The sequence below is a fragment of the Vanellus vanellus genome (assembly GCF_965231255.1).
Source record: "Vanellus vanellus genome assembly, chromosome: 4".
Taxonomy (NCBI): domain Eukaryota; kingdom Metazoa; phylum Chordata; class Aves; order Charadriiformes; family Charadriidae; genus Vanellus; species Vanellus vanellus.
In genome coordinates, this window is record NC_138909.1 from 6,455,279 (window position 1) to 6,480,074 (window position 24,796).

General features: G+C 40.6%; 1 protein-coding gene across 1 annotated transcript in view; it reads right to left on the reverse strand.

Moving 5' to 3' along the window:
• TNIP3 (TNFAIP3 interacting protein 3) overlaps positions 1 to 24,796 on the reverse strand; it is a gene marked incomplete at its 5' end in the record, with an annotated part of 78,271 nt that overhangs the window by 34,044 nt on the left and 19,431 nt on the right. Inside the window, 2 exons of the mRNA XM_082482444.1 lie at positions 4,921 to 5,056; positions 14,557 to 14,642. Of these exons, the coding sequence (XP_082338570.1) occupies positions 4,921 to 5,056; positions 14,557 to 14,642 (222 nt within the window). The remainder of the gene's footprint in view (positions 1 to 4,920; positions 5,057 to 14,556; positions 14,643 to 24,796) is intronic.

A 24,796-nucleotide genomic window follows, 5' to 3' on the forward strand; every position in this document is an offset into this window, starting at 1 on the left:
GCTGCGATGTGTAATTGTAGCATCAACCACCACTGAACATAAATAAACTTTTCTTTACATTTGAGCATGGTTCAAGTAAACACAGAAAAGGAGAGAAGTGGAGCAGAGTCTGCTCTCCAGAAGGGCAAGTGAAGTCCGGTAGCTCAAGAAAATGAAGTTAATGCAACAAGAATTATAATTTTCTGGCTTTGGAGAGCTGGTCAGATCTGGCTCCTCCTAGAAGAGTGGTTGATAATTTCTCCTCTATGTGTGTTATAAAAATGCTTCCTTAATGTACACATGAGCCCTTCTGTTCCTTGGCTTCCACCGCTCTGTCTCTTTTACAGTGACTGATCAAAACAAGATTAAATGTATTAAGAAAATATAGTGAGCAAACCTGCCCCTGCAAGTTTGACTAATAGTCTGAAACCTTTTGTAATGTCTGTGAATAATGATTTAAAACATTTATCCTCTTAATCAGCATGAATTCTTAGTAAGATCTTTACCCAACTTTCTTCCACTCCTCATGTTCTTTTTTTTCCTCCCAATTCATACTCACATATGTAGTCTATGAAGCATTATCCTCAGCATTTCTGATTTTTGTCTGTGGTACAGGCAATGGTGACAGAAGAGAACTGGTCACGTATTTTTCAAAAAACACGTTAGCTCCAGTCATTATGACAGATGGTACCAGTTTTATCTTTCACTTTTGTTCACAGCTATCTTGTATTACTTTAAAGACTGGGTGAAGGGGGAAACATCCTCTTTTATGGCAATCAGTTTGAGCACACTCAGGGAAAAAAGTCTTAGAGGCTTTGGAGCATGGCTACCAGGAATGACTGGCAAGGAGCTGGGAGCCAAGAGCTCCTGTAGAGAGACTGCTGTGAGGAGTAGGAATAAGCCAGTCAGCAACCAGCTATGGAAAAAGATTTCCAGGAAGCAAATTGGACCAGGTAGGATTTGCTGCCCCTCAGAAACTCACCGAGTTAACTCACAAGTGGCAGCACAAAAGCCCACCTGCAAGGACAAAGTGGACTGAACTGTTTAGAAACCTTTTCTTAATTTCTAGTCTATTTCTATGTTGATCTGTAATTTCTATTAGTAGCAGCTTTGAGGTTGGGTTGTTTTTTTTCCCTATTTAAAAAATAGATTTATTTTAGTTTGTATTCTAGGAAGACCTGACCTTTCTGAGTGTAAAAGCCTTTTGGTCATCTTTGGGAAGCTTGCAGTGGGAGAAAAATCAAATTCTGGGAAAGGCTTCTGTTACAGTATTACAAAATAGGCACACACAAATTAAGATACTGAAAGCCACTTGTCACTTCTGATAATTCTGTCTGTTCTGTAACTGCAGTGAAACCAAGAAACATTAAAATGCTTGATTCAAGCAAAAGAAAATCTTTCCTTGATGACAGAATAGTAAAGTCATCTTCCCCCCCCCCCCCCCCCCTTTTTTTTTTTTTTCTTTCTTCCTCGCCTATCAGGTATCTGCTGTGAGGCTTGCTGGAGTTTGTTTCATTTATTGTAATGTTCAGTTGCAGAATTGTAGGAGCTAGATTTACTCTGATACTACTTCAGTTAAAATTTGGTGGCTTCTGGGGAGCCTTCTGTTTGCTTACATTTTTGTTGAGCTTTGCTTTTGGCATTATTCCTGAAGCTGTTATCATGCCAGTAGTGCCTGCTACAATATCTATTGCAACCCCTTTTCCCATTCTGGTGCATACGGTCAAATGGTAAAAAATGAGGGATTTTAGTTGAAGAATAAAATCAGCTTTTAAGACAGAAGAAGAATCTACCTCTTCCTGTCTAAACCTGGCCCATGTGCTTCACCTGGAGAAGTGTGCTTGAAAGGGATTTTCCCTTAAGTATGTCAGCCTCAACCTTTTGTGCTGTTCGGTTAAGTACTCACTCTGACAGAATAATATGTGCAGATGCAAATGTGTGCCTTAATATGTGGGAACCAGATAAAATTAGAGCAAGATGTAGAAAACTAATTATTTTAGTTACTATTCTTCCCTTCCTATTCAATACTTTTATCCACCCTCATCTCCCCCAGAAAACATCCTTCGTGTGTGTAAAATCTTGATGAAGCCCTAAACATACTGAAAACTCTCTGCATGAGTCCTTTCTAGTAATATTTGTATTTGATGCATAATATTTAGTCTATCTTATTCTAGTTGAATGCAATCAGCTTTATACTTAAATTTGAAAAAGGAAGCTGCTTTTTTGTGATAAGGAATATGTTTCTTTGATTTTTTTATATTAAAATAGCAACTTGCCTGATCCTTTTGGCCTTCAGTTTCCCCCTCTGTAGAAGACAGAACAAGGAACCCTTTCCTTCTTGAGGCACGTTTTGAGGACAGGCATTTTCACAAACTATGGCCTCTGCAGGACTGTCGCTTGCAAGCCTTCTCCTTCACAAGAACTCATGCTGCACGTGGCAGCAATAAGTGATGTTACAGAAGATAGTGGGAATAGATCAGTAGTTGTGAATTGTTCTAATCAGTAAAAGATTTCAATGCATGTTTCCTTTTTTTGATCAATGGTTCTAGCAAAAGTAAACATATTTCCCTAAACTGAGAAGAGCTTAAATCAGTGTAAAATAACAATGCCACACAAATCTCTCACCTCTCATTTCAGCTTAACACTTAAAAAATGCCAGACAGTTAGCTCAACTAGGCAAACTACATATAGGGACACAGGCACTCAAGTCCCTTATATTAGACCAATAAACCGTATGTGGGCGTCAGGCACCCAAGTACATCAACAGGCTCTGACTGCTGTGACCTGCCTGTAAAGATGTTTCTCTGTCCTCTCCTGCCTCTTTTCCGTCTCCTGGAGCAGGGAACATAGCATCCTGACAAGCTGCAATTAAAGTACTACAGGTAAAGGAATCATAGGTTGAAGGATGTGCTGAGAATTAGTTCATTCTGCAGACCAACACTTTGTCTCTCTCAAATATTTGCTTTTAAAACCACAATGCTATTACATATTTTTATGGAAAAAAAAAAATCCTGGTGAAAAAGGGAATTTTTTTTACAGACATTTCCAGATAACAGTCTCGAAAGCCACTGAAGCTCAGAAGGAAATGCCATTTTGCAGTGTGCATTATATACTCTTCGCTCCAGAAAAAAAGTTACAGAATAAAAATGACTTGCTGGCTTTGCCAAACAGCTTCCTGATGAATGACCAACACTATAGGGAAGGGTACACTTCTGTTTCATTATTAACTTTTTCTTAATTCCTAAATACAGAATTTTCCCCTCATTTTAAGACTAAAACAGCATTTCATTTCACAAACTGACATCTTCTGGTTTGTTTTTTTTTTTTAATACTATTTTATAACCTTAGTAGTTGAAAGCATGGTAGGTTTGTTAAAAACACTGCTTCATTTTCCAAAACACATGATTTGATACATGTACAAGCACCTTATACTGAGGTTGTTGGAGCTTACCATCACAATTGTCAAGCTGTCACCCACTTGAAGTCCAAGTCAATAACCAGCCAAGTGAAAAGCTGTCCGACTTAAAATTATAAATAAAAAATAGCCAGTATATTTCCAGTGCAGAAATATCATAAACTTTCCTCCTTTAAGCTATGAAAACCACACACGCGGATCTTTCAAGGGCAAACAAGTGCTATAAATGCAAAAAGCCTAAAAGCACTGCAGATGTATTCTGTGCAAAGCACTGAAGCACCCCACAGAAACAGTTAAGGTGAGCACATCCTTTCTTTTTCCTCCCCGCATCCACCAAATCCTTTCCTACATCTTCTGATGGAGGGAGGCTAACACAGGGAACCAGGTGTTTCCACAGACCATTTGTGGCTTGCTGTTCTGCCCTGTAGTTTCATAGCTCAGTGCTACTTGATTCTGCACCGACTTCTGTTTTACCGTGCTTATTCCTCCCCTGGGGCCGGGAATCCCCATTCCTCCCTGTGGCTTCTCTCTCACTGTTTCTAATCCCACTAGGCTGACCCTGGGGCATCTCCTTACGCTTAGCTCAGCTTCATGCCCTAAGTTCGTGAGTCATTTTGGAGATGGCGGTTTACATGTGAAAGGAGCTATGTGTAATTTCAGATTTCATAGAAGAGAGTCATCTCTCCTTTACCGCCTCATCAATTTCCTGCGTTAGGCCTCAGGGTGCAGCCTTCAGAGGTTTCCTTCCCCCTCCCGCCCCGTAGTGGAGTCACACAGGCAGGTAAGTGTGTCATCCCTTGCAAGGTGGGTGGCATTCATGGCTTAATCAGTTCTCTCTTCTGCTCCTCTCTCTCCTCCCTTTCCCAGTTTGCAGAAAACAGGAATTTCCTTTGGTCCTCCCACTGCACAATAAAAAGCAGCTTGCTATTTCAGGGGAGAGGAGGGAAACCTAGAACAAGTTTTTGTCATGCTTGTTAGCCACTGCTTCACTGCAAGCAAAGATGACCATCTTAACAGGTGGCTTAAGATTTTTCTGCTTGTAATACCACAGAAGCGTGGGTTTGAATCATCGTTTTTCTTCTTCTTTCTTCCTATTTATCTAAAAGCCTTTCTGACACTACCAAAGATCTTAGTCCCCCACACCTCCGCTCATCCTCAATTAAAGCAGAACCACCAAATGCAACAACCTAAAGAAATGTCAGTGCTCCTGGGGTATGCAGTTTTGCGGATCTACATTATGCAACAGGCACAGCTGACTACAGAGGGTGGCACTTTGGATAATCGGTGGATGTAGCTGACCTTTTAAAGCACTACAAAACACGTCTTCTCACTCAGTCTTCCTGATAACAGAAAGTAGCTGTATCAGGCAGGGGAAAAAAAAAAAAAAAAAAAAAAAAAAAAAGTGTAGCAAGTTCATTGCATCATTTTAGAAATCAGAAAGTTTCATGCACAATCATGTTGCCCAGGGAACACCCCTGAATGTTCTTTCCTGGCAGATAAACGTTGCAAAAGCAGACTGCATTTACCTTAAGGGAACATGAAGTTCTCTGAGCATTTGGATTCTCTTGGGCAATAGGTTCAGGGTCCTCACACAACTGGTAAGTGTTATTCTTCTCTATCAGGTTCCTTATTTCAATATCAAGTTCTTTACTTTCACACCTGCTTAGAAAGAAATAGCAATGTTAAATTTTACACCAAAACTTGAGCACTGAGAAGGTAAATTTGTCTTCTGAATGTGACAAGACAGACAGCAGAGCTAGTCCTGCAACGAGCTCCTGCTCCCTTCTCCCCTGGTACACAATCAGAGAGCACTAGAGCAGTGTCACACAGGCAATCTCTAAGTCCTCTGTGACAGAAATGAATGTAAAATATTTAAACAAGCAGTCTTTATGAATTCTACTACCTTGCATCTACAAAATCCAAGTCGACCCTTTTGGGGATTATATGAACACTGTCATATGCCCTCAACCCCACCCAACCACCTGCAGCTTCAAGAATTTCAAATTCAACTTTACCAAAAATGCAATTGAAATGGTTAAACTGGTTTTGAACTCCAAAACTAGGTCCTCAGTTCACAAAGTTTTTTGATGGCACATTTTGTTTTCTGTAACACTTCTTAATAGATAACTGACATGTATTTTCAATCTTTTTTCTTGAAAGTTCCTTTTAAAAACATTCATATCTTGTAAAAATTGCTCTGTTGTGAACACGAAAATGATATTCATTCAGTGGGAAAATTCTTTTCTTCCAGGGTCTCTGCTGAGAACACACAAGACTTATGCGCGCTTAAGGGCTTGCTCCAAATTCGCAGAACTAACTAGCAATTAGGGCTGATTACTCAATACACCTTAATGGTGGAATGTGACTTTCAGAGAACGGACTGAGGCATAATTAAAACAAACCCCCAAAGCCCTAGACCCAACCCAAGTTTTCGAGAAATACTCATGTCTTTTACAAGCTCAGACTTCCATTTCCTAAGCAGCTTAAACCAACTCTACATGTAGTGCACGACCAGAAAGAAAGCTGCAAGGCTTAAAAGAATTACTAACCTGTTATAGCAAGATCACTTATTGATTTAGGCAGAAAACACTAAATTCTTCAATTTGAACTACCAGAAAAATGGAAAGCAGTAAGAATTTGTCAGTTATACTTATTGCGCTTTAGACAAGCAACCACAGAGACTGCACTGCACGTTCTGAGGAAATGCTGGAAGAGCAATTGATAAAATTATCCAATAAGCAAACCCATCTATCCTAATCCTAAGAGTAAGTAAGTGTGGCGAATTTCATGCTGATAGCATAAAATGATTCATTTTATTCTCGATATTTACAACACAGACTATAACAAAAATGTATTTTCATTAAACACGAATGCAAAATCATTTGCAGAGGTACTACAATAAAATGCCAACAGTAGCAAACAAGGACAAGTAAAACTCAAGAACTTTTTTTTGACTTGCCGCCTAGTAGTTGGACAAGCTGGAATTTCACAGCAGTTTCCGAGCTGCCACAAAGCCTGTCTGCACCAAACAATATCTTGTTTCATAGCAGAAACAAGATATTTGGAGGTCTTTCAAGAGCTAGACCTACAGCATAGGGAAATAGGACTTTTACACAAGGAACCAAGACCAGGGTTGGGTTTTTTTTTTAGCACTAGAAGGTCCTGAAGTACTAGAACATACCATGTCATTTTTCTTCTCTGCAGAATATTTCTTTGTACTAATCTTTTGCTTTTTAAAAAAAAAAAAAAAAAATCAATATAGCAACTAGTGCGAGTTCAAAGAAACAGAGTACCCAACTGAAGAGAGTACTGTCTTTTGTTAGACCATTTTAACTGGCTGTAACTCTTTTCAAAGCCATGACATTTAAGAGAAAGACCTTATCGATGCACATTTTCATGAACCTCACAGTGGTGCAGCAGGCTACAGCTGCTCTGAACGCTCATGGCAGTTTTCAAAGCCTCAGCTGCGTGTGGGTGGCAGGTGAGCCCCAGCAGCACGGGCCCCACGTGGCAGCTCGCGAAGAAAACTACAGAAGGAAACCAAGGAACCTTGCGAAAGAAATCCAGCCCTTTTGCATCTCGCTAAATATTGCAAAATCCTGAAAAGACCAGTGCGAGTGGCACTTTTTCTTTTTTAAGCAATTCTGGGCTAAGGTTACCAGACAATAAATTCTCAAGCAGCAGCATGACCAAGCGCTCTGCTTGTAGCCTTCCTTTTGAATCAGCTACACAATGCAAACTTTGCAAGACAAGCAGCAGCACCCCTTTTCTCTCAAGTGCACTTCCCTGGGAAACAGCATCTTCAGCTCATTTGGACTCCTATGCTTGACCCAGCCTGAGATTGCTTTGCATAACGGAATTGGATATCCTCTGTGCAGAGCACTCGGTGAGGATGCTCGGAAGAATTGAATAGCCACAGCACGGAAGCAATCGCTCATGGTGCAGTTTTAGGAAAAGTGCATGAAATTACATTTACCTAGTAAGAGAGAAATTATTGCTGCAGCCTCCTTAGAGCCCCTAGAAATGTGACTAAAGGAAAGGAGAGGTTAAGTAAAGCGAGGTGAAACTTTTTGTATTGAGGGATTTAGGACAGAGCTGCTAAAACCACAGGCCAATATTTTCAGACTGAGCTTTCAAAACTTCATTGTTTTATCTGTGCTTAGGCAACCAACCAAAGGTAGGCTAGTTGCTCTCCTCGCTCCATGCGCCTCCTGCGTGAGACCAGTAGAGCAACCAGCTTACCGCTCAGCTGAGAGAAAAGACTCTGACTTACAAGTGGGTTCTAGTAAAGGGTATTTTGCTCATTGCCCAGGGTTGCAGTCGCACATCCTGCTCCAGCTGCAGCAAAGCCAGCCAAAGAGTTTATCTCCTCTACAGCCCCAGCCACTTTCCTCCTCCATCACCATCCCCAGCTGCCAGCACAACCCGCTCACCCAGCTTGGTCTAAGTACTCAGGGTTTCCTTAAACTCTTTTACAAAAAATAAAGCAGCTTAAAGTACAACAACTGTTCAAAATAAAAGAGCAATGTCTAGGTGCTGTCCTGAGGACAGCAAAAGATGGGCAGCAATCTCTGGCAGGAGTGCAGCAGCAAGTATTTCGGCAGGCTGAACTCATCTCTGCTGCTTTCAGCCACAACGAGAGGAGGCGTGAGACCACAGCCTCCTGAGAGATCAGAGCGTGAATCAAGCTGGGAAATACCCCATAAAGATGGTGGGTTGGCTTTAAATATTATTTTTTGTTTCAGCCAGGAAGTGTTCATTCCTCTGCTCTGCTTGCCACAGTCTGTCTGACACTGTGGCTGTAAATGATGTTCACCTCCAGCTGCTCCCACCCTGCATCTCTGCATTCTCCTTTCTGGGCTTAGAAGCACCTGGGCAAGAGCAGGAACCAGCTGTGCCTGGGTAAAAGAAAGGGAACCGCAAAAGACTCAAATCCCTACAAATCGATTGCTGCTCTGTAATATCCATGTGTTTCAACATCATCACAAAATTCAGAAAATTACTGCATTGACTGGATTTCTCAGTGCACTTGGTTCTCCCTCAGTTTTTAGACCAAAGTCTTCTGACCAGAAACTATTTCTCTGTTTACCTGTATTTTAAGATTAGCCACTTTGATAATTGGAAGGATATATTTATTGTGATGTAAAACCTTAATCATATCTGGTGTATAGACCCATTTTACAGTCCAGACTTTCAGAGAACACAGATGATCTGAGTGCTTGAATATGTCTTCAAGATACTGGTCCTACCCCAGGGAAAACCAGTTCTTGACGACTACCTGCGCTTCCCCCGGTGAGCTCTAGAGGGCACACAGCATTTAGCGTCTGCACAAAGCAATTTTTTCAAAACTACTTTTGATTTTGTGAAGTTCACATGTACGTTTCTACACAATTAATACCCTTACTGTTCTATGCTGTTGTCAGAATTTTCTAAAATGAAGTATTTCGGGTTTTAATAACTAAATTATGCAAATAGGCAATTTGTTAGAAAGAAAACCAGAAAAATTAAATCCATTCAAATTTGGGATACATAGTATTTTATGTTTTGTAAAATCAATCATCGGAGAATATTAAAAGCAGTTTCATGTGGTCATACGGGACAAAGTACATCCCTTCTATGTGCAAAAGCTTTCTAAAGTATATGAAGATATAAAAAATACACAGCTCATCCTACTTACATAGCATATTATGCTTAATGCAGAAGCCAATAAAAGATTAAAATATTAAGTCCTTTTTGTAAATGTTAAGTTAGTTGCTAAATTGTCTTTTTTGGGAAAATTGAGATACTTCACATGGAAGCCGAACCTACAGATGTGACAAAGGAAGCTGGTCTCCCAGAGTAAGTTTTAGCAGCTTGCAGGAAACAACTTTACTCATAATTTCCATGTCACATCTGAAAAGTAGCAGCCAATACCCTCCTAGCCATGTCCTCCAAGAGTAAGCAATTAGGTCTGTTCTCTTTGGTTTGCAAGTTGCCATAACCATGCAGGATTTCACTGTTAGAGACTAACTGTGCACCACATAAAAGATGTTTTCATTTCTCCCATGTATTCACCTAGCTGCCTTTTAAATAGTGTTCACTTTTGGCTCTATGGTACATCTTTGTGCCATTTAAATATCTAGGCTCTATCAGTCTTTTGTAACTCATTATTTATAAATGGTTGCATACTTTTTACAGCAATTCGTTTTTTCAGCTGGGAGCCAGAACAAAAATTGTGCCCAGCACATTCTTCGTATGTGAATGGGACTGAAATTCCTACGCAGATCAATGGCACCCTGCTAAACAAACCATGCTGGTCTGTCTGTCCTCACAGGGTTAGGCAATGAAGTGCTGGTTGTACACGCACAGGGAATTTGATTAAATTATGCATGTAATTGAGCCAGATCAAAACCTATATTTGGTCCAAAACTATCACTTATCAGTATCAAGCCAGAATATGATGGCACCAGAAGGGCAGCAGTGTGAGGTGTGGACACCAGTGGGTTCTAACAGCATCAAGGGCACTCCTTGCAGCCCACCTTATCCTGGTCAGGTGAAGAAGCAGAAGACAGAACAACTCCCACTAATACACATTTTCATAATGGAGCAGCAACCAGTTCAGCTCCTGATGGCCTGCTCCACACTCTTTTGATAAGCCACGAGTTTGGGGCTTGTAGAAGCATAGACTGATGGCCAAGAAATACATGTTTATCAAATAGCCAGGTACAAGCCCCATGCAGAGTCCCAGCTCTGCAGATGGTACCATTTGTGAGCTCTTGGCTCTCCCTGGCTTTCACTGGGAACTGGCATTATTACTTACTAATAGCAGTTATATGGCAACAATAGACATACCTACAACATGTTCCAAGGCATTTATTGCAAAATGTTAATATCAAAGGTATATAACTCTATTTTAAATAATAATTTGAAGGCGGGTGTGTTGGGGTCATTCTCCTGTGATTGGTGAAAGCACAAATACACACCATAAACAATTGTGCAAAAAGGTTTTAAGCCAGGATTTACAGCCAGACACCAACACCATGGAGTCATATTTTGACGGGAAATGAATTCCAGAGTCTAGGGGTTAAACACATGCTTCATCCCCCTGGGTGGGCATTTGGGACGTAGGATGCTTGCTTGGCTAAGCCTAAGGACCAGATCCACAGAAAGAAAGAAATTTCTGCATTTGAATTATGGAGGATGAACTGATTCAGATAAATTAAAAAATGTGGCAAATTTCAAGGCAAACCGGCCCGGCTAACATTTCCCCTATTTATGATGACGCATTTCACTTCAGCACACACTTCAGCATAGCACTGGCACAGGCTGCCCAGGGAGGTTGTGGAGTCCCCTTCTCTGGAGATTTTCAAGACCCGCCTGGATGCAGTCCTGAGTAATGTGCTCTGGGCAGTCCTGCTTTAGCAGGGGAGTTGGACTAGATGATCTCTAGAGGTCCCTTCCAACTCTGAAAATTCCATGATTCTGTGATTCAGAAAAAAAGCCTTTAGAATATGGGAGAGAATGAGACCTGGATTATAGAATATTTAATCTAACTTGTACTAGAAACCAACTTAAAATAGGAATAAAACTAGGCATATAATTCTTAAAAATGATGGTTTATCTGTAGAACTAGCCTATTTTTTGGGGGGTTCCATATGATTTTACAGGATTTTTGCTCTGATAGTTCAGTTTTGTAGAATTTTTAGATTTTTTGCATGTAAATACATTGGGATTTTTATATTAAAGTCTAACCCAGTTAAGAGTAAATGACAAAAAATTTCCAGTCCAGCAAGCAATGGGAAGATCAAAATTTTGCCAAAGAAAACAAAAAGACTTTTGTTAGAAAAAAACTTTTGCAGCCTCACGAGCTCTTACAAGTTTCGTAGATTCTGAGCTGACAGAGAATAATTACAATGTGGTGCGGCTCCCTAAGGATCATTGGTGCTATTCTAGTACTCAACACCCAGCGAGCAGATCTCCACTCAGAGTTTAGGCTTGGGAATTTAATCCAGATCTCTTGAAATTGAGCTCCACTAGTTCTACCTCACATGTACCACTATAAAAAACAGTTTATTGGGCATAAAGAGTACTGTGCTGGTACAAACACAAAAAGAACACCTACCTTTGACAATTATGAGGATATACTTAAAAAGAATTATTTTTCTAAAAAAGCAAAATATTATTTCAAATTATTTCCAACTTTTTTTTTTTTCTTAACTCAAGTGTCACCCAAAAAAAAATTAACCCAGTATTTCAAAAGAGTAGCTGGAAGGCCAGTCACCAGCAGCAACTGAGATCCACCTAGCTGAACAACTACACTGTCTTCAGAGTGAGATATCCCAGATGTTGGGAAAAAAGTGCTGGCACTGTTGCTTGGGAGGTAAGTGTGAGATTAGAAATAATCTCACTCCAGTCCCAAGGAGAGAGCTTCATAAGGCAAGGTGTATGATAGGGGTTAAAACATGCACATACTGTGACTATAGCAGAGAAACCACTTAAACTTTCGCTCAAATCTGATGTAGCCAAAACATCTGCCTATCACCCCATAAACGTCCCTACACTTCGGTTCCCTTTACGACAAAGGAATGGAGCTTTTAAGGCACATTTAATAGCCAGCAGCTGTGTGGCTGTCGAATGCCACATCTGGAGAAGCTGTTTGCTGTTAATGTGAACAGAAACAATTATTCTTTAATAGTTTTGCTTAATTTTAAGAATTACACAAATCACAACAACAAAAGAGCAGCATGTTCTTAATCGAAACACATCTGGTTTCTCTGAAAATAAGTGGAAAAAAAAAAATAAAAGGGCTGAGTGATTAATTGAAGCTGCACCTATAATCTGTCCCATCTCAGTGAAGAGAGAATTAAAGCTACTGATATACAGGCACTTAGTGTCTCCCAGACTTTGGCTATTCCCTTTAACAAATATGAACACGCAAGATGACGACAACTAGCTGGTTCGCGTTAAATGGCATATTACTTATCACGGTGCTGCTCCCCTCCGTGCCTTGAGCTTCCTGTCTTTTGGGACTGGGTTTCAATGCTGCCGCCTCACTTTTGTACCCTACACAGCTTTTATGTCAGGAAAATAACATCATTCCCCTTTCACTTGGATCTTCTGCTTAATTATACTACCAAGACCATAACTGAATTTCTTCCTGATGGACAGCATTTGGGCTGAGCTCAAACCTCAGGAAAGCCAATTAAATTACTTTCACTAACTTTCTCAGGGTCTAAATAAACCACGAGCAAGTTACAGATAACTGTCTCTATGGAGAAACAATAAATGGAGCACTGTCACCCAGACTTATCACCCAGGGCTCACGTAGCTGCGTGTGGATCACTCATGGAAAGGGAATTGAAGTTCTGCCATGAAAATGAATCAAATGGAAAGCTCAGCCAAGCCGAGCCACCAAGCAGGGTGTGCTTTCTGAGCAGAAGAATTCCCGCACCAAAATGCATGCGTGCAGAAAGCTGGTGGGAGATGGCAGGAAAGTGTTCAAGGAACTGAAATCTAAGAGTTAACGAACGAGGAGGGAGACACATCTAGACGTTTTCAAGTACTTGCTCTTTTTCTATGAAGACCAATAGCTAGAAAAGCTTGCACCCCTTTTAGGATACTCTCCTAGCCTCAGTAGGCGCCTTTTTGAAACGGTCCCCACCCAACAGCCCTTTCTGGGCTGGCTGCTTGCCCCATAGATACAGCTTGAGAACCATGAGTCTATTTGGAACTTACACGTACTCATTTCTGTGGAAAGCTATGATTCTGATGCAGTTACATAGTTGACATTTTTAACTGGTACTTTACACCACCATTCTTTCTTTTGCCGAATCAGGCATCGCCACAAACAGAACAAGACCTATGCACAGCCCGTTGTGCCTTGGCCAGGATGTGGATGCCTCACCAATGCCTTACTGACCTGGGCTCACAGCTGGGCTGCACCCTTGGAGAAGTCCATGATTCATTTGGGTCAGCATCTTCCATACAGACCTGAGATATTTTCAGTGATCTACTAACAGCGCAAGCAGAATAAACAGAGGAATGCCATTTGGAAATGCAGCCAGGAAATTTAACATACAGTAGCTAATGGAGGACAACCAGCTCTGTTAAGTCAAGCCAACTTCTTGCCTGTGGTAGCTGTTAGGCAGCCAAGCTGAAAGGCAGAGGAAGCTCGCTCCATGGCTGTCTGCGGCACAGGTCCAGGGCTTAAACTGCCAGCAACTGGCATACAGTTTCACCGGGGATGCCATTGCCAGACAGGAACCTGGCACCTCCCTTCACAGAGCCAGGCTAGAGTCAAACTACACTGGTAGCAGCTCACAACATCTTGAATAAATGGGAAATCCCAGTCTGCAAAGGATTGCAAATCCAGTTATTTCACAATAAACCAACCTGGGAAAAATTGCTTCTTACAGGAAGAAAGAAGGGTAAGGTGTTATTTCTTAAGCTTCCCAAAACAATCTACGTTCACCTTTTCTTTTTCTCTCTTTCCCAAATCCACACGCTATACTTAATACAAGCTACCTTGTAATCATTCTTAGCTATCATGAATGTTGGGGGGTTTTCTGGCCAGAGGTTATCTTGTTGAATACAGCAGTATTCACTGAACTCAGCATTATTAATTTTCTTAAAGCTCCTTATTACTCACTGACAGTCTTAGGCATTGCCATCATCACAGCCTCATTAGAGGCTGTAGTCATAATGTTACAGCTTTATCTCTATATCCTACAGTACAACCTATTTTACTGCTATTATCAGTAGAACTAATAGCAGTTTGTGAAGAAGCAGGTGCCCAAAGAGGTTATGAAATCTCCATACTTGGAGATATTTGAAACCCACCTAGACAAGCCCTGAGGAACCTGACCTAACTGGCCCTGCTTTGAGCACGAGAGTAGTCCAGATGACCTCCAGAGGTCCCTTCCAACCTACACTATTCTCTGTGATTTTGCTCTTCTCAGCACAGAAAATTTCCATGTTTCACCTATTTAAACAGAACTGATACAGATCTCCACAGGACAGATTAAAGCAGAAAAAAAAAGTATTAACCTGGGTCTCTGGAAGATAAATTGATTGACATATGCAGGAAACACTCAATTATATATTTCCAACAATGTAATATAAACTACTTTTAAAAAAATAAAAATAAAAGAAGTTTTTCCACATAAAATTAAGATAATTAATACCTTTCCATCTCAACACACTGGTAGGGGGACAATTCTAGATGATCCTCCGCATCTTTATTCTTCCTTTTGAGCTGCTCACAGTGAATCTAATAGAAACAGGGAGGAAGAAAAGCAGATTTTAAGGAGTAAAAAGTTTAACAATCTAGGAAGAAAAATTTAAGTACACGATTACAATGAGAAGAGATAACAATGTCTTGCCTACATTTCTGTTTTCCTCTTTATATGCCATAAATGGCTGGCAAGCAAGCTGGGAATCTACTTTCTCCCTCCCAGCACCATCCTTTCTTAAGTCCACCACTCCATCCGTGACAATTTTGCAAGGGTAGGAGCTGGGCTCCTACAAGTCTCTGGCTGTGGTGGCAAGAATCTACCCAAGGAGCAAAGCTGTCAGCAGTCACAGGAACATTGGAAGTGTTGCAAAAAGGGCTTTTATTATTCATCCTAAAAGAATCAACTATCTTAAAAACTTTAGAGTTCAGGCACGTCCTCACATGGACCAGAAAATTCATATGCTTCACGGAAGCATCCAGTAAAACTACTGCTCCAAATTTAAGAGAATTTGAGTGATGAGTCTCATCTAGATCACTTGGAGAGAAAAGAAAAGGAGTCATGTGTGAGTTACTGTGCACGAGTGCGTTGTTCAAGAACTACACAGGCTCCTAACAAGCTTCCCTCTGGTCAGGGCCAGCTACTGTCCAGCACTGCATTTCCAAGGAGAAAAGAGAGAAGAAAAAACCTCCCCTCCCAGACAAAAGGACATGCACCGGGGTAACAGTAAGCAGTCCACATTTAAATATTCCCTTTTGGATGAAAACTCCGAACAGGGAAAAAAGCAAGCTTTGTTAATTTTATGAGGTACCACCACCTGTCCATCAGAAGTAAGAGAACAGATGGTACAAAGAGTGAGCCAACACCACCTCATCCAGAGGAGTCATTCTGCTCCTGTGATGCAGGCTGGTAAGAGTACTGGGCATGTTTCTTCAGGCTATGTGGGACATCTCTAGTTCATCAGAAAAGAAGCCCAGAAGACTTATCCTTCTCTTTAGATCAAAATGACAAGTAATAACATTATGATAGTTGCTGGAATTAGAAAACTGGCAGGTTTCATAACACCTATCTTAAGGACAGCAACGTGACCACTGAAATAAAGTGGGGAGCCATCAAGACTGAAACCTGCTATTTATAAGCAAATAAGTTTTCAATTACAAGTCACTCTCTTTATTGGTAACATCAACTTAATGTGAAACCACAGCTGAACATTTTATAGAAACCATGCTGCTTCATCTATGTGCAGAGCAGAAATTTAAAATGGAAAGCTGCCAGGAGAAGATCTGAGGTGTTTGGCATCCCTCCCCACCTCTTAATTCCCGTTCCTGCAGGCATTTCACACATTTTAAATGCATCTGGTAATCACTAATTACAAGGATCCTATTAAGAAAAAAAATGTCAATTCAGTTTCATGTGAAACTTGATTCCAGCTTGTCCGAGTTTTATGAGTGTCTGTTTAATTATAACAAAAACATGTTGAAGTATGGAAAGCTATATTCTTTTGATTTCAATCGGAGCTGCAGACACTGGGTACTAATGAGAATTAAGCCTTATTTTGGAGCGTCTAAACTTGGCTTCTACGTATCTAACTTAAAAATATAAGATTTGAGAAATGTTGACCTAGAATAAACACTCCCTATCACCACTGAAACAACAAAAAATAAAACGAAAGGACTAAATGAAATCTGACCATACTTGCCTGAATTTAAAAAAAAAACCACAGAATTCAGACTGCTACTCCATCTCTAATTCATCCCACCGTGCTTAGACATTTCAGCAGTCTTGGATGCATTTGCCAAGTTATCCATGTATTGCAGCCCACGTGCTGAAAAATGGGCCACGTTAAAGGGATACAGATTAGATGTTACTGAAAAGAAGATCCCAATGTTGGTAAAATTCATGCAAGAAGCAAAGAAAGTTCTGAAAAACTGAAAAGGAGAAAAAAAAAATCAAAAACAAAAACCAAACAGTGAAGAACATAGAAAGAGGTATATATTTATTGAACATGTCACTTCCTGGTTCTGCAGTGACAGGATGGCGAGCCAGATTCGGGGGCCCACGGGAATGGTGTGCTGCACACTCCCTGCTGAGGAGCACTCTGGGATCACATAGTGGGCGCTCCGGATTCTCTGTGGCCCTGCTCTGCCAAGCCAGGGAAACGCAGGGAAAGAAGCTGCTAAAGCTGACAATTCCCAAATCACCGCATGGCCCAGCTGCACACCCAGCCACCACAAACAAGCAGTTCTCCAGAAGTCCTACTGCTAACATCTGCTGGGGTGGGGAGGTCCCCTCCCCTGTGGCTTGACAAGGTCCGTTATACATATCTCCTGACTCTTAGTCATATGCAGATTTTGTAGCGTGACCCTCAGTGCTTGGCACCTAATTTAATGCATGCCTGTACAAGCCAGCCCAGCTATCAGAAGCCATTTCTTTATCATAGCATGGGAGTACATCTACCCAGCCTTATCCATCCAGTCCAAGATATGGGAAAAAGTAGTGAAAAGTTCTCTGCCGGGATAGCAGGCATGATCCACCAAGCCGAGCATGGTCAGGCAAGTGCCAGCTAAGCAGCACTGCCACCTGCTTAGACTTGCCTCCACTATTTCCCAAACTACTGATGCAGAGCCATGGCTTTGCCTTTCTTTCTTATGAGTTTTTCAGCAAAGCGTATCACTTCTATTTATTTTTTTTTCAGCACTCCTTATTCTTCACAACAAAAAGTTTACTGCAATGAGTCTGGCAGCACAAGTTGTGCGAAATCTAAACCTATGGTTATGAATCTGAATGGAAGAGATGCAGCTAGGTTATTATACCACATGCAAGTGTTTGTTATTAAAACAACCGTAAGTTTTTACAACTATAATATGCAATTTAATGCTGTAGGTTTTTATTAGATCAGAGAAATTGAAGCCAAGATGGATAAAATTCAGCTACTTCAAAGAATTAAGGCTCAGTAGAAAATACAGGGTTATAATGGTCATGTAAAGAATTGCTCAGAATTACATAAATTTTCTGCTCTGTCAAGGCTTTGTAGAACAGGAACACCCTGAAGTAAAAAAGGATCAGATTTGCTCCCCGATTTACGGGATTTTGCAATAATTGAAAGTGTTTGGGAAAAGCATGCAAAATTTCCTTGGTGCTAACCTACCAAATTTATCAGTGCTGCAAGCCCCAAGTACTTCCTTGATATACCTAAACAGACCAAAAAAGCACTTTTTTATTGGAGTATTAATTTGCATTAAGAACCACTAAGTTTTTCACATACAAGAAATGCATTTGGAGAGAAAAAAATAGATCCTTCAAGAACAACAACAAGACTCACTAATTCTAAAGAAATCTTAATTATAAAAATGATCACAGCTAGATAAGGCACTCATCACACTGGAGTTTCAGAATGTTATCCAAAATGCAGTTCAAACACATCTGTATTGTAAATGTTAAATCCTGCACTGCTCTTGCCCCATTCTCTTTTTCTTTCTCCAAGTCTAGTTCTAGCTTAAGAGCATCCTACTTTCCCAAACCTTTGCTCTTTTTCCCCAACCCCACTCAGTAATTCACTTGGTTTTCAGTTGTGCCAAAGCAATATTTTGTGGGAATGCAGTGTAAGATGGATATCAGAAATGAGCCAGCCTAAAAGAGGCAGAGAAGGGAAAGGAGATTTTTGTTTTGTGGTGTTGTGTGTTGTTTTTCCTGCCTAGATCAGCTCAATGATTCGATTTTACAGACCACCACCATAAACAGACATATTGTCACAGTGGAGGGAGCAGAAAACAGATAGTACGCCAAATAAAAGGAAGTATATACTAGCAAATTATACATAAGACTAAAACCATTACCCTTCCAGTAGTACCCATTTTCGTATTGTGAAAAATCCAGGGCCTGTCACAGCCAGGCTGAGTAAACTTTTAAGTAAGCTCATTTAAGCATCACCCATATTGCAAAATAGCTCTAAAACAAAGTGGAACATATATAATCATAAATGCTGTTGATAAACAAGCCAGCAGGTTATATGTTATCTGTGTGTGGCTGTTGTGTAGGAGGAGTGGGAGGGAGAAATGGATTATTACTGTAAATGTGATCAAAATGGAAGAACAACCGAAGAAATAAAAAAAGCATTTGATGAAAGAGGTCCTAAGCAACACTCATCTGAAACATGACTAAAGCCTTCAAAATTTTTTTTTGCTCTGAAGAAGTCAGATATCTAACACTTCTGTGATCTCCTACCACCTCGATATTCCCAGGTTTGGTACTCATAGTAGCACTGGTGCGCAGTGCAGCCAGCCTTGGACTAGCCATTGCATTACATGTCTTTCTGCTTTTGCATCCGATGCTCTCTGCTGAAAATGCAGCTTCAGTCATGTAAATGCAGCACAAGAAAAAGCCACAGACAAACACAGCAAGATCTGCCAGTTCTCTCCTCCCCCCATTATTTCCTGAAAGTGCTGAAACTTCAATATGAGACAGTTTCTAACCAAAATTTAAAATCTGAAGCTTGATTTTTGCCAAAAATAAGGAACAGTTAGGTTCCTCAGTTCTGTCTTGCCCAATTTGGTTCAGATAAAATGAAACTGGGACCTGCTGTGTGTGACGCAGGAAGATTTAATGCCGAATACTTAAAACTGATCTCACCATTAAGTACAAATCTCCTTGTTTAGAGTAACAGTACATTCAGAACAGCAATCGCTCTGAAGAACTTAATTCACAGATGCCCTCCCACAAAGCTGTGATATCAACAACTTGATAAGCAGTCTATTTACGTGTTTTGAGATAATCTCAAACTATGCAGCAACTGAAGTAAATTAAAACCCAAAACAATAGCAACCTCTTGAAGTGGACCAGAGGAACGAGCCAATTAAAGGCTGAACACACTACTCCTACCCAGAACTGAATGCCTGGCTTTCGGCAAAGAGCAGATGGCACTGTAGAGAGGCTCTGCACTGCGGGTTCTTTGGCTCTGATCCAGGAACGGAAAATGTGCAGCGTAATCACAGCATTTGCTTTGTCGTCCTGGATGTAGCAGGGTGACTTCGCACAGATAAACAGTGCCTTCAGTCACTGAAGATAAACGGCTCTTCAGTCCTGTGAGTGCCGGTTCTCAGCACAGGGTGCGTGAAAATGCTTGCACTGACACACTCAAACTAGTTTAAGTGGTAGGTAGAAAACACTGTTTTAAACTACATGGCTTTGTTAAAAATCTAGATATCACTTTTTTCTTAAATTTAAACAAAGAGAAAACCAATTTTCGGGCCTATTTCTCTCTTTGGAAATCAGTCCATTTAACAATTTCTAAACATCTTTTGATTGATGATCTAGAACTCCATCTAAAAGTGAGAAAATCACTCCCCAGTGAGAATAAATCCACTCTTCAAGTAGAAATCAGTGGCACAAATGTTACCAAAAAGCAACCACAGTCATGCCCAGGGCTCTGGTGACACAGACTTCTGTATTTGAGCTTACCATGTCAGTCACTCAACACGGGCACCTGCACAGATGAGTTTAAAGCATACAAGCTAATTTGAAAGGCTACGAAATGTAAGTTCTGTGCCAAAATTATCATGACTACACTTCCAACTTGCAAAAGAGTCGCATAAGAAGTGTCCAGAAGAAGTCATAAATATCATCAAGCCATCAAAGCCACACACAGCATACCTCAAAACACCCTCAGTACTTCTCTGGATTCCTGTAGTCACCCTCTCTTTCCCATCAGAGGAGGTGACCAAAAAAAAAAAAAAATCAACCCAAAATACTAACCTGTAATTATTATAACATTAGGAGTTCAAGGGTTAGGAGGATTTAAGTTTTTCTGTTTTGGGGAGCTTTACAACGTGTTAAAAAGTTGCTAGAAGACGTATGATGACAACCAAAGATGTCACCTAAAAAAATCCCAACATTTTTCTGTGTTTTGAAACAATTTTTTAACTTTTAAGTTATTTGACCCTCTTTGATATTTAATGCAGGCTGACAGTGATTTTCAGATACTGCACATGGACTCGTCATTTTTAATACATTTAGAAGAGATCTTTTCTTCACTGCAAAATGCTAGGTTCAAACAAAGCCAGTTAGTGTAAAAAGGTCTGGGGGCAAATTCAATGATCCTTTGAACATACGTACTGTACACAATTTCTGTGAAAGCGACTTGTTAATAGAATACAAATTAGTTCCAAAAAGGTATAAGATATATTGATAAAATAAATCCCTCCACAGTAAATATCTTTGATTTGTTTAAAATTCATTTATCAGCAATCACAGATCTGTCAAATATACAGAAATCTGCCAAGTATATAGAGATTCAGAAAAACACTTGCAAACGAGGCATATTTCATGGAATAGCACTTTCCAATGAGCCTTTCCAACATATTTTCTCATGATCTGTATTCAACTTTAATCAGCACGACAAATTATTTGGAGGTGGGCAAGATGAGAAGGAAGTACTTAGGTATTTGTTAAATGTCAGCTTTAAATTATACAGTAAAAAATAAAATGGTTCTTTATTATTATTCACTGCCAAAGTACGGACAGGAAACTTTCCAAGAGATAAAATACAGAAGTGAAAAGGAAAAATGCTGCAGGACAAAAGCAAGATCAATAACTATGACATTCACTGATAGTGCCCAAGATGTTTTTTCTGAACAATTTTTAATGGAGATCTCACTACAGTGAAACTGTGATGTTGTGATAGGAAAGAGAAATGATGTGCAATCCAAGCCAATACAGAAAAGATATAGGATCTATCAACTCAAATGACTTTGGAATCGAGTCTCTGCAGTATAAAGAGGTAACATGGTAACAGAAAGGAGATTGCTCCAAGTACAGGGCCCACGTGGCTGGGAAGGAAGTGAGTCTGTGAGAAAAGAATTCAAGATACAGGCAGACTTACTTACAAAAAAGTTGTGCGACTACAAGAACAGAAGTTTAACAGTGAGAAGGTAAGAAGGATCCAATTTAGATGAGCAATGCAGCTCTGTTTTAAATTTTACACTTTCCAGCTGAGCTTCAAAATCCCAGGATGATAAAAAAAAAAAAAAAAAAAAAAAAAAAAAAAAATTAGGTTGGAAAAGACCTTGAAGATCATCGAGTTCCAACCCCCCTGCCACAGGCAGGGACACCTCCCACTAGACCAGGTTGCCCAAGGCCACGTCCAGCCTGGCCTTGAACACCTTCAGGGATGGGGCCTCAACAACCTCTCTGGGCAACCTGTTCCAGTGCCCTACCACCCTCAAAGTGAAAAAACTTCTTCCTAATGTTTAATCTGAACTTGCCCTCTTCTAGTTTAAAGCCATTCCCGCTCATCCTATCGCTACATGCCCGAGTAAAAATTCCTTCCCCAGCTCTCCTGTAGGCCCCCTTTAGGTACTGGAAGGCCGCAATAAGATCTCCCCGGAGGCTTCTCTTCTCCAGGCTGAACAACCCCAACTCTTTCAGCCTCTCCTCATAGGAGAGATGCTCTAGCCCTCAGATCATCCTTGTGGCTCTCCTCTGGACACGCTCCAGCAGGTCCATGTCCTTCTTATGCTGGGGACTCCAGAGCTGGATGCAGGTGGGGTCTCACGAGAGTGGAGTAGAGGGGCAGAATCACCTCCTTTGGCCTGCTGCCACACTTCTTTTGATGCAGCCCAGGATATGGTTGGCCTTACGGGCTGCGATCACACACTGCTGGCTCATGTTGAGTTTCTCACAGCTCACCCATTTATACTTCTTAATCTAAAACATACCACTTGAAATCTATAATACTGTGGCTCCAAGCATTCCATACTCAGGGTTGGAATGCATCAAAACTTTTTCTGAGACACAGCATTTATGCCAATTTCCAGCAACAAGGCAAGAAAAAAAAGAAACAAACACCACACCTAGCCCACCCTCAAATGCTTTGTGGAAGTATAGAAAACAATTTGCAGCAGATATGGATAAAGGGCCAATCTCCTAATGACAGACCCAGCTACAGGAATCCTGTCCCTGCTCCAGTCAGAGTCAGAGCACAGGGAACATCCCAAACTCTACAGAACAGGTAAAACTTCCAAAGGTCTCAGCAGAGGCATTATCCAAGGAAGGAATGTGGATCAAGTCCAGTACAGGTGCACTGAACCTTTGTATCACTACATTTACCCCAAAATGACTGACATAGCCTTAATGCTGTATACGGCAATAAACCTTCACTACTCTTGTACCTTTCAATGTCCAGCTTTGTGCAAGAAAAGAAAGTAAAAAAGAACTCTGCTATAGCTATTCTATATAAAAAATATGAAGAATTTAAAAGTTGTTTAGAAAATAAACAACTTTCAAAATACCAGGTTTTGGATTTGAGGTCTCTTCGGTAGACGACAAGGGAAAAGAGGCACATGACTTCATTCTGAGGCTAGGCAGAGACCCACTGATACAAGCTTCAAATTAATGCAAAAGTTACTCACCATATTTAGGTAAGGCGTTCGTCTCCGTGCTGCTAGGTTAAGACATACCAGTCTCAATAAAGGCTCTCTGAATCAAATGAGAACTAAGTGGTTTGGAGGCAAATATATATATATCTCTCTCTCTCAAGGTTTAACCTACACCCCAGGCTTAGGGAAACCTCTTTCTTAAAGTCATTCTATCATTGATAGCATATTCATATCTCTGAAAAAAACACAGCCCACACAGATCTACTTGAAAGCACTGCTTGTAAGAGACCACAGAGGATTCCCTCTCGATCTTCACATTACCATGGAACAGTGACACAATGGTACGCCCACGCACCAGCAAAAGCTGCTCTGTGGGAAAAGCGGCGGTCTAGCACGGTGGAAAAGTTGCCTCAGCTCAAAAAGTATAGAACATCAATATTAATCTAGAAGTAGAATAATTTACTGTAAGGGGCATATCGGTCAGGGACCCATTTCTAGGAATGCATTTTAATTAGAATATATTCTAAAGGTTTCCCTACAGAATCAGCACTCGGTTCAACCAGCTACAGTCTCCTCATCAGAAGTGACATTCAGCTCTGGCCACAACCAGAAACACTACATTATCGTATCTGATTTTCTCTCTGAGGAAGAGGGCGTATAGAGGTGGAGACTGCAGAAACGTCTTCCCTTCACCCGGACAAGAAGTGATGCAGCATTTTCAAGACTATGATATTCATTTCAAGCTATAGTCCACAGCGCACAGCAGTTGATTAATCAAGTTTCATAGATGATAAAAATTAACATTGTCACACTGTTACCTAGAAGTAAAAGATTCACGATAGGTACATTCAGAAGAAGGTTCATCTTTAAGCCTGATTCTTGTATTGGTTTCGGTTTTGATGACAACAAAACCTGTGCAGTTTTGCACCAAGGAGTAGAAGCCATTCTGACATTTTTAGGAGACTCCTGTTGTCTTCTGGGTTGGAAATACTAGTGATCTAACTGCCCTGAGAGCATTTTCATCCTCCTAGCAGAAATATCACAGCTGCTCAGTAGAGTGGGGCGGATCTTTTTCTGTCAAACCATTTACATACTGCTTCTCACACGCACACAGACAGGAATCATTTGCAAATTCATGTTCAATCCACTGCAGTTTTGTTGAAACAAAACTATTCTGGAGGCATTTGCAATTACAGCAGAGGAAACAACAGGCCAAGGTCAGGATGTGGGAGACCAAGGTTCAACTCTTTCTCCTGCCTTTTCTTGAAGGGAGTTTAACTGTGTTTGTACCTTCTGGATACATGTTTTAACTGCTGGAGTTGCAGGGTGATTTCTCCAGTCTTTTGCAATAATAGTGTTCCGCTACATATGAAGTACTTACTGTTACTTTGTTGGAGAAAATGCTAAGTACTTTAGTTTGATGGTGCAGACAGTTACCGTCAGAGTTCAGATTTACTGTCTGCCCGGTTAAAATAAAAATAAATAAGTAAGACCAGCACCATCACCTTCCACTTCTCAGAACAGCGTCCTATTCACTCAGCTCCACATCAGTTACTTTTGCTTACTCTGATTTCTAGTTTAGTTTTATGTAAGCATTTATAAAAAGCAGAACAGCCTCCACAGGTGAGGTTTGAAAGCAACCCACCAGCAAAAGCTCAGTAGCAAACTGCTAGAGCACTGTTTTGGGAGGCGAGTGGCATGTACTCAAATCCTTCCAAGCAGCAAAAGAATTTGAAGCCAAGAGATACACCTCTGAGGGGAAGCGCTTTTTCCACTGGATGACTGAGTAACAAGGGAATAGTATTACTTCTTCCTCAGCA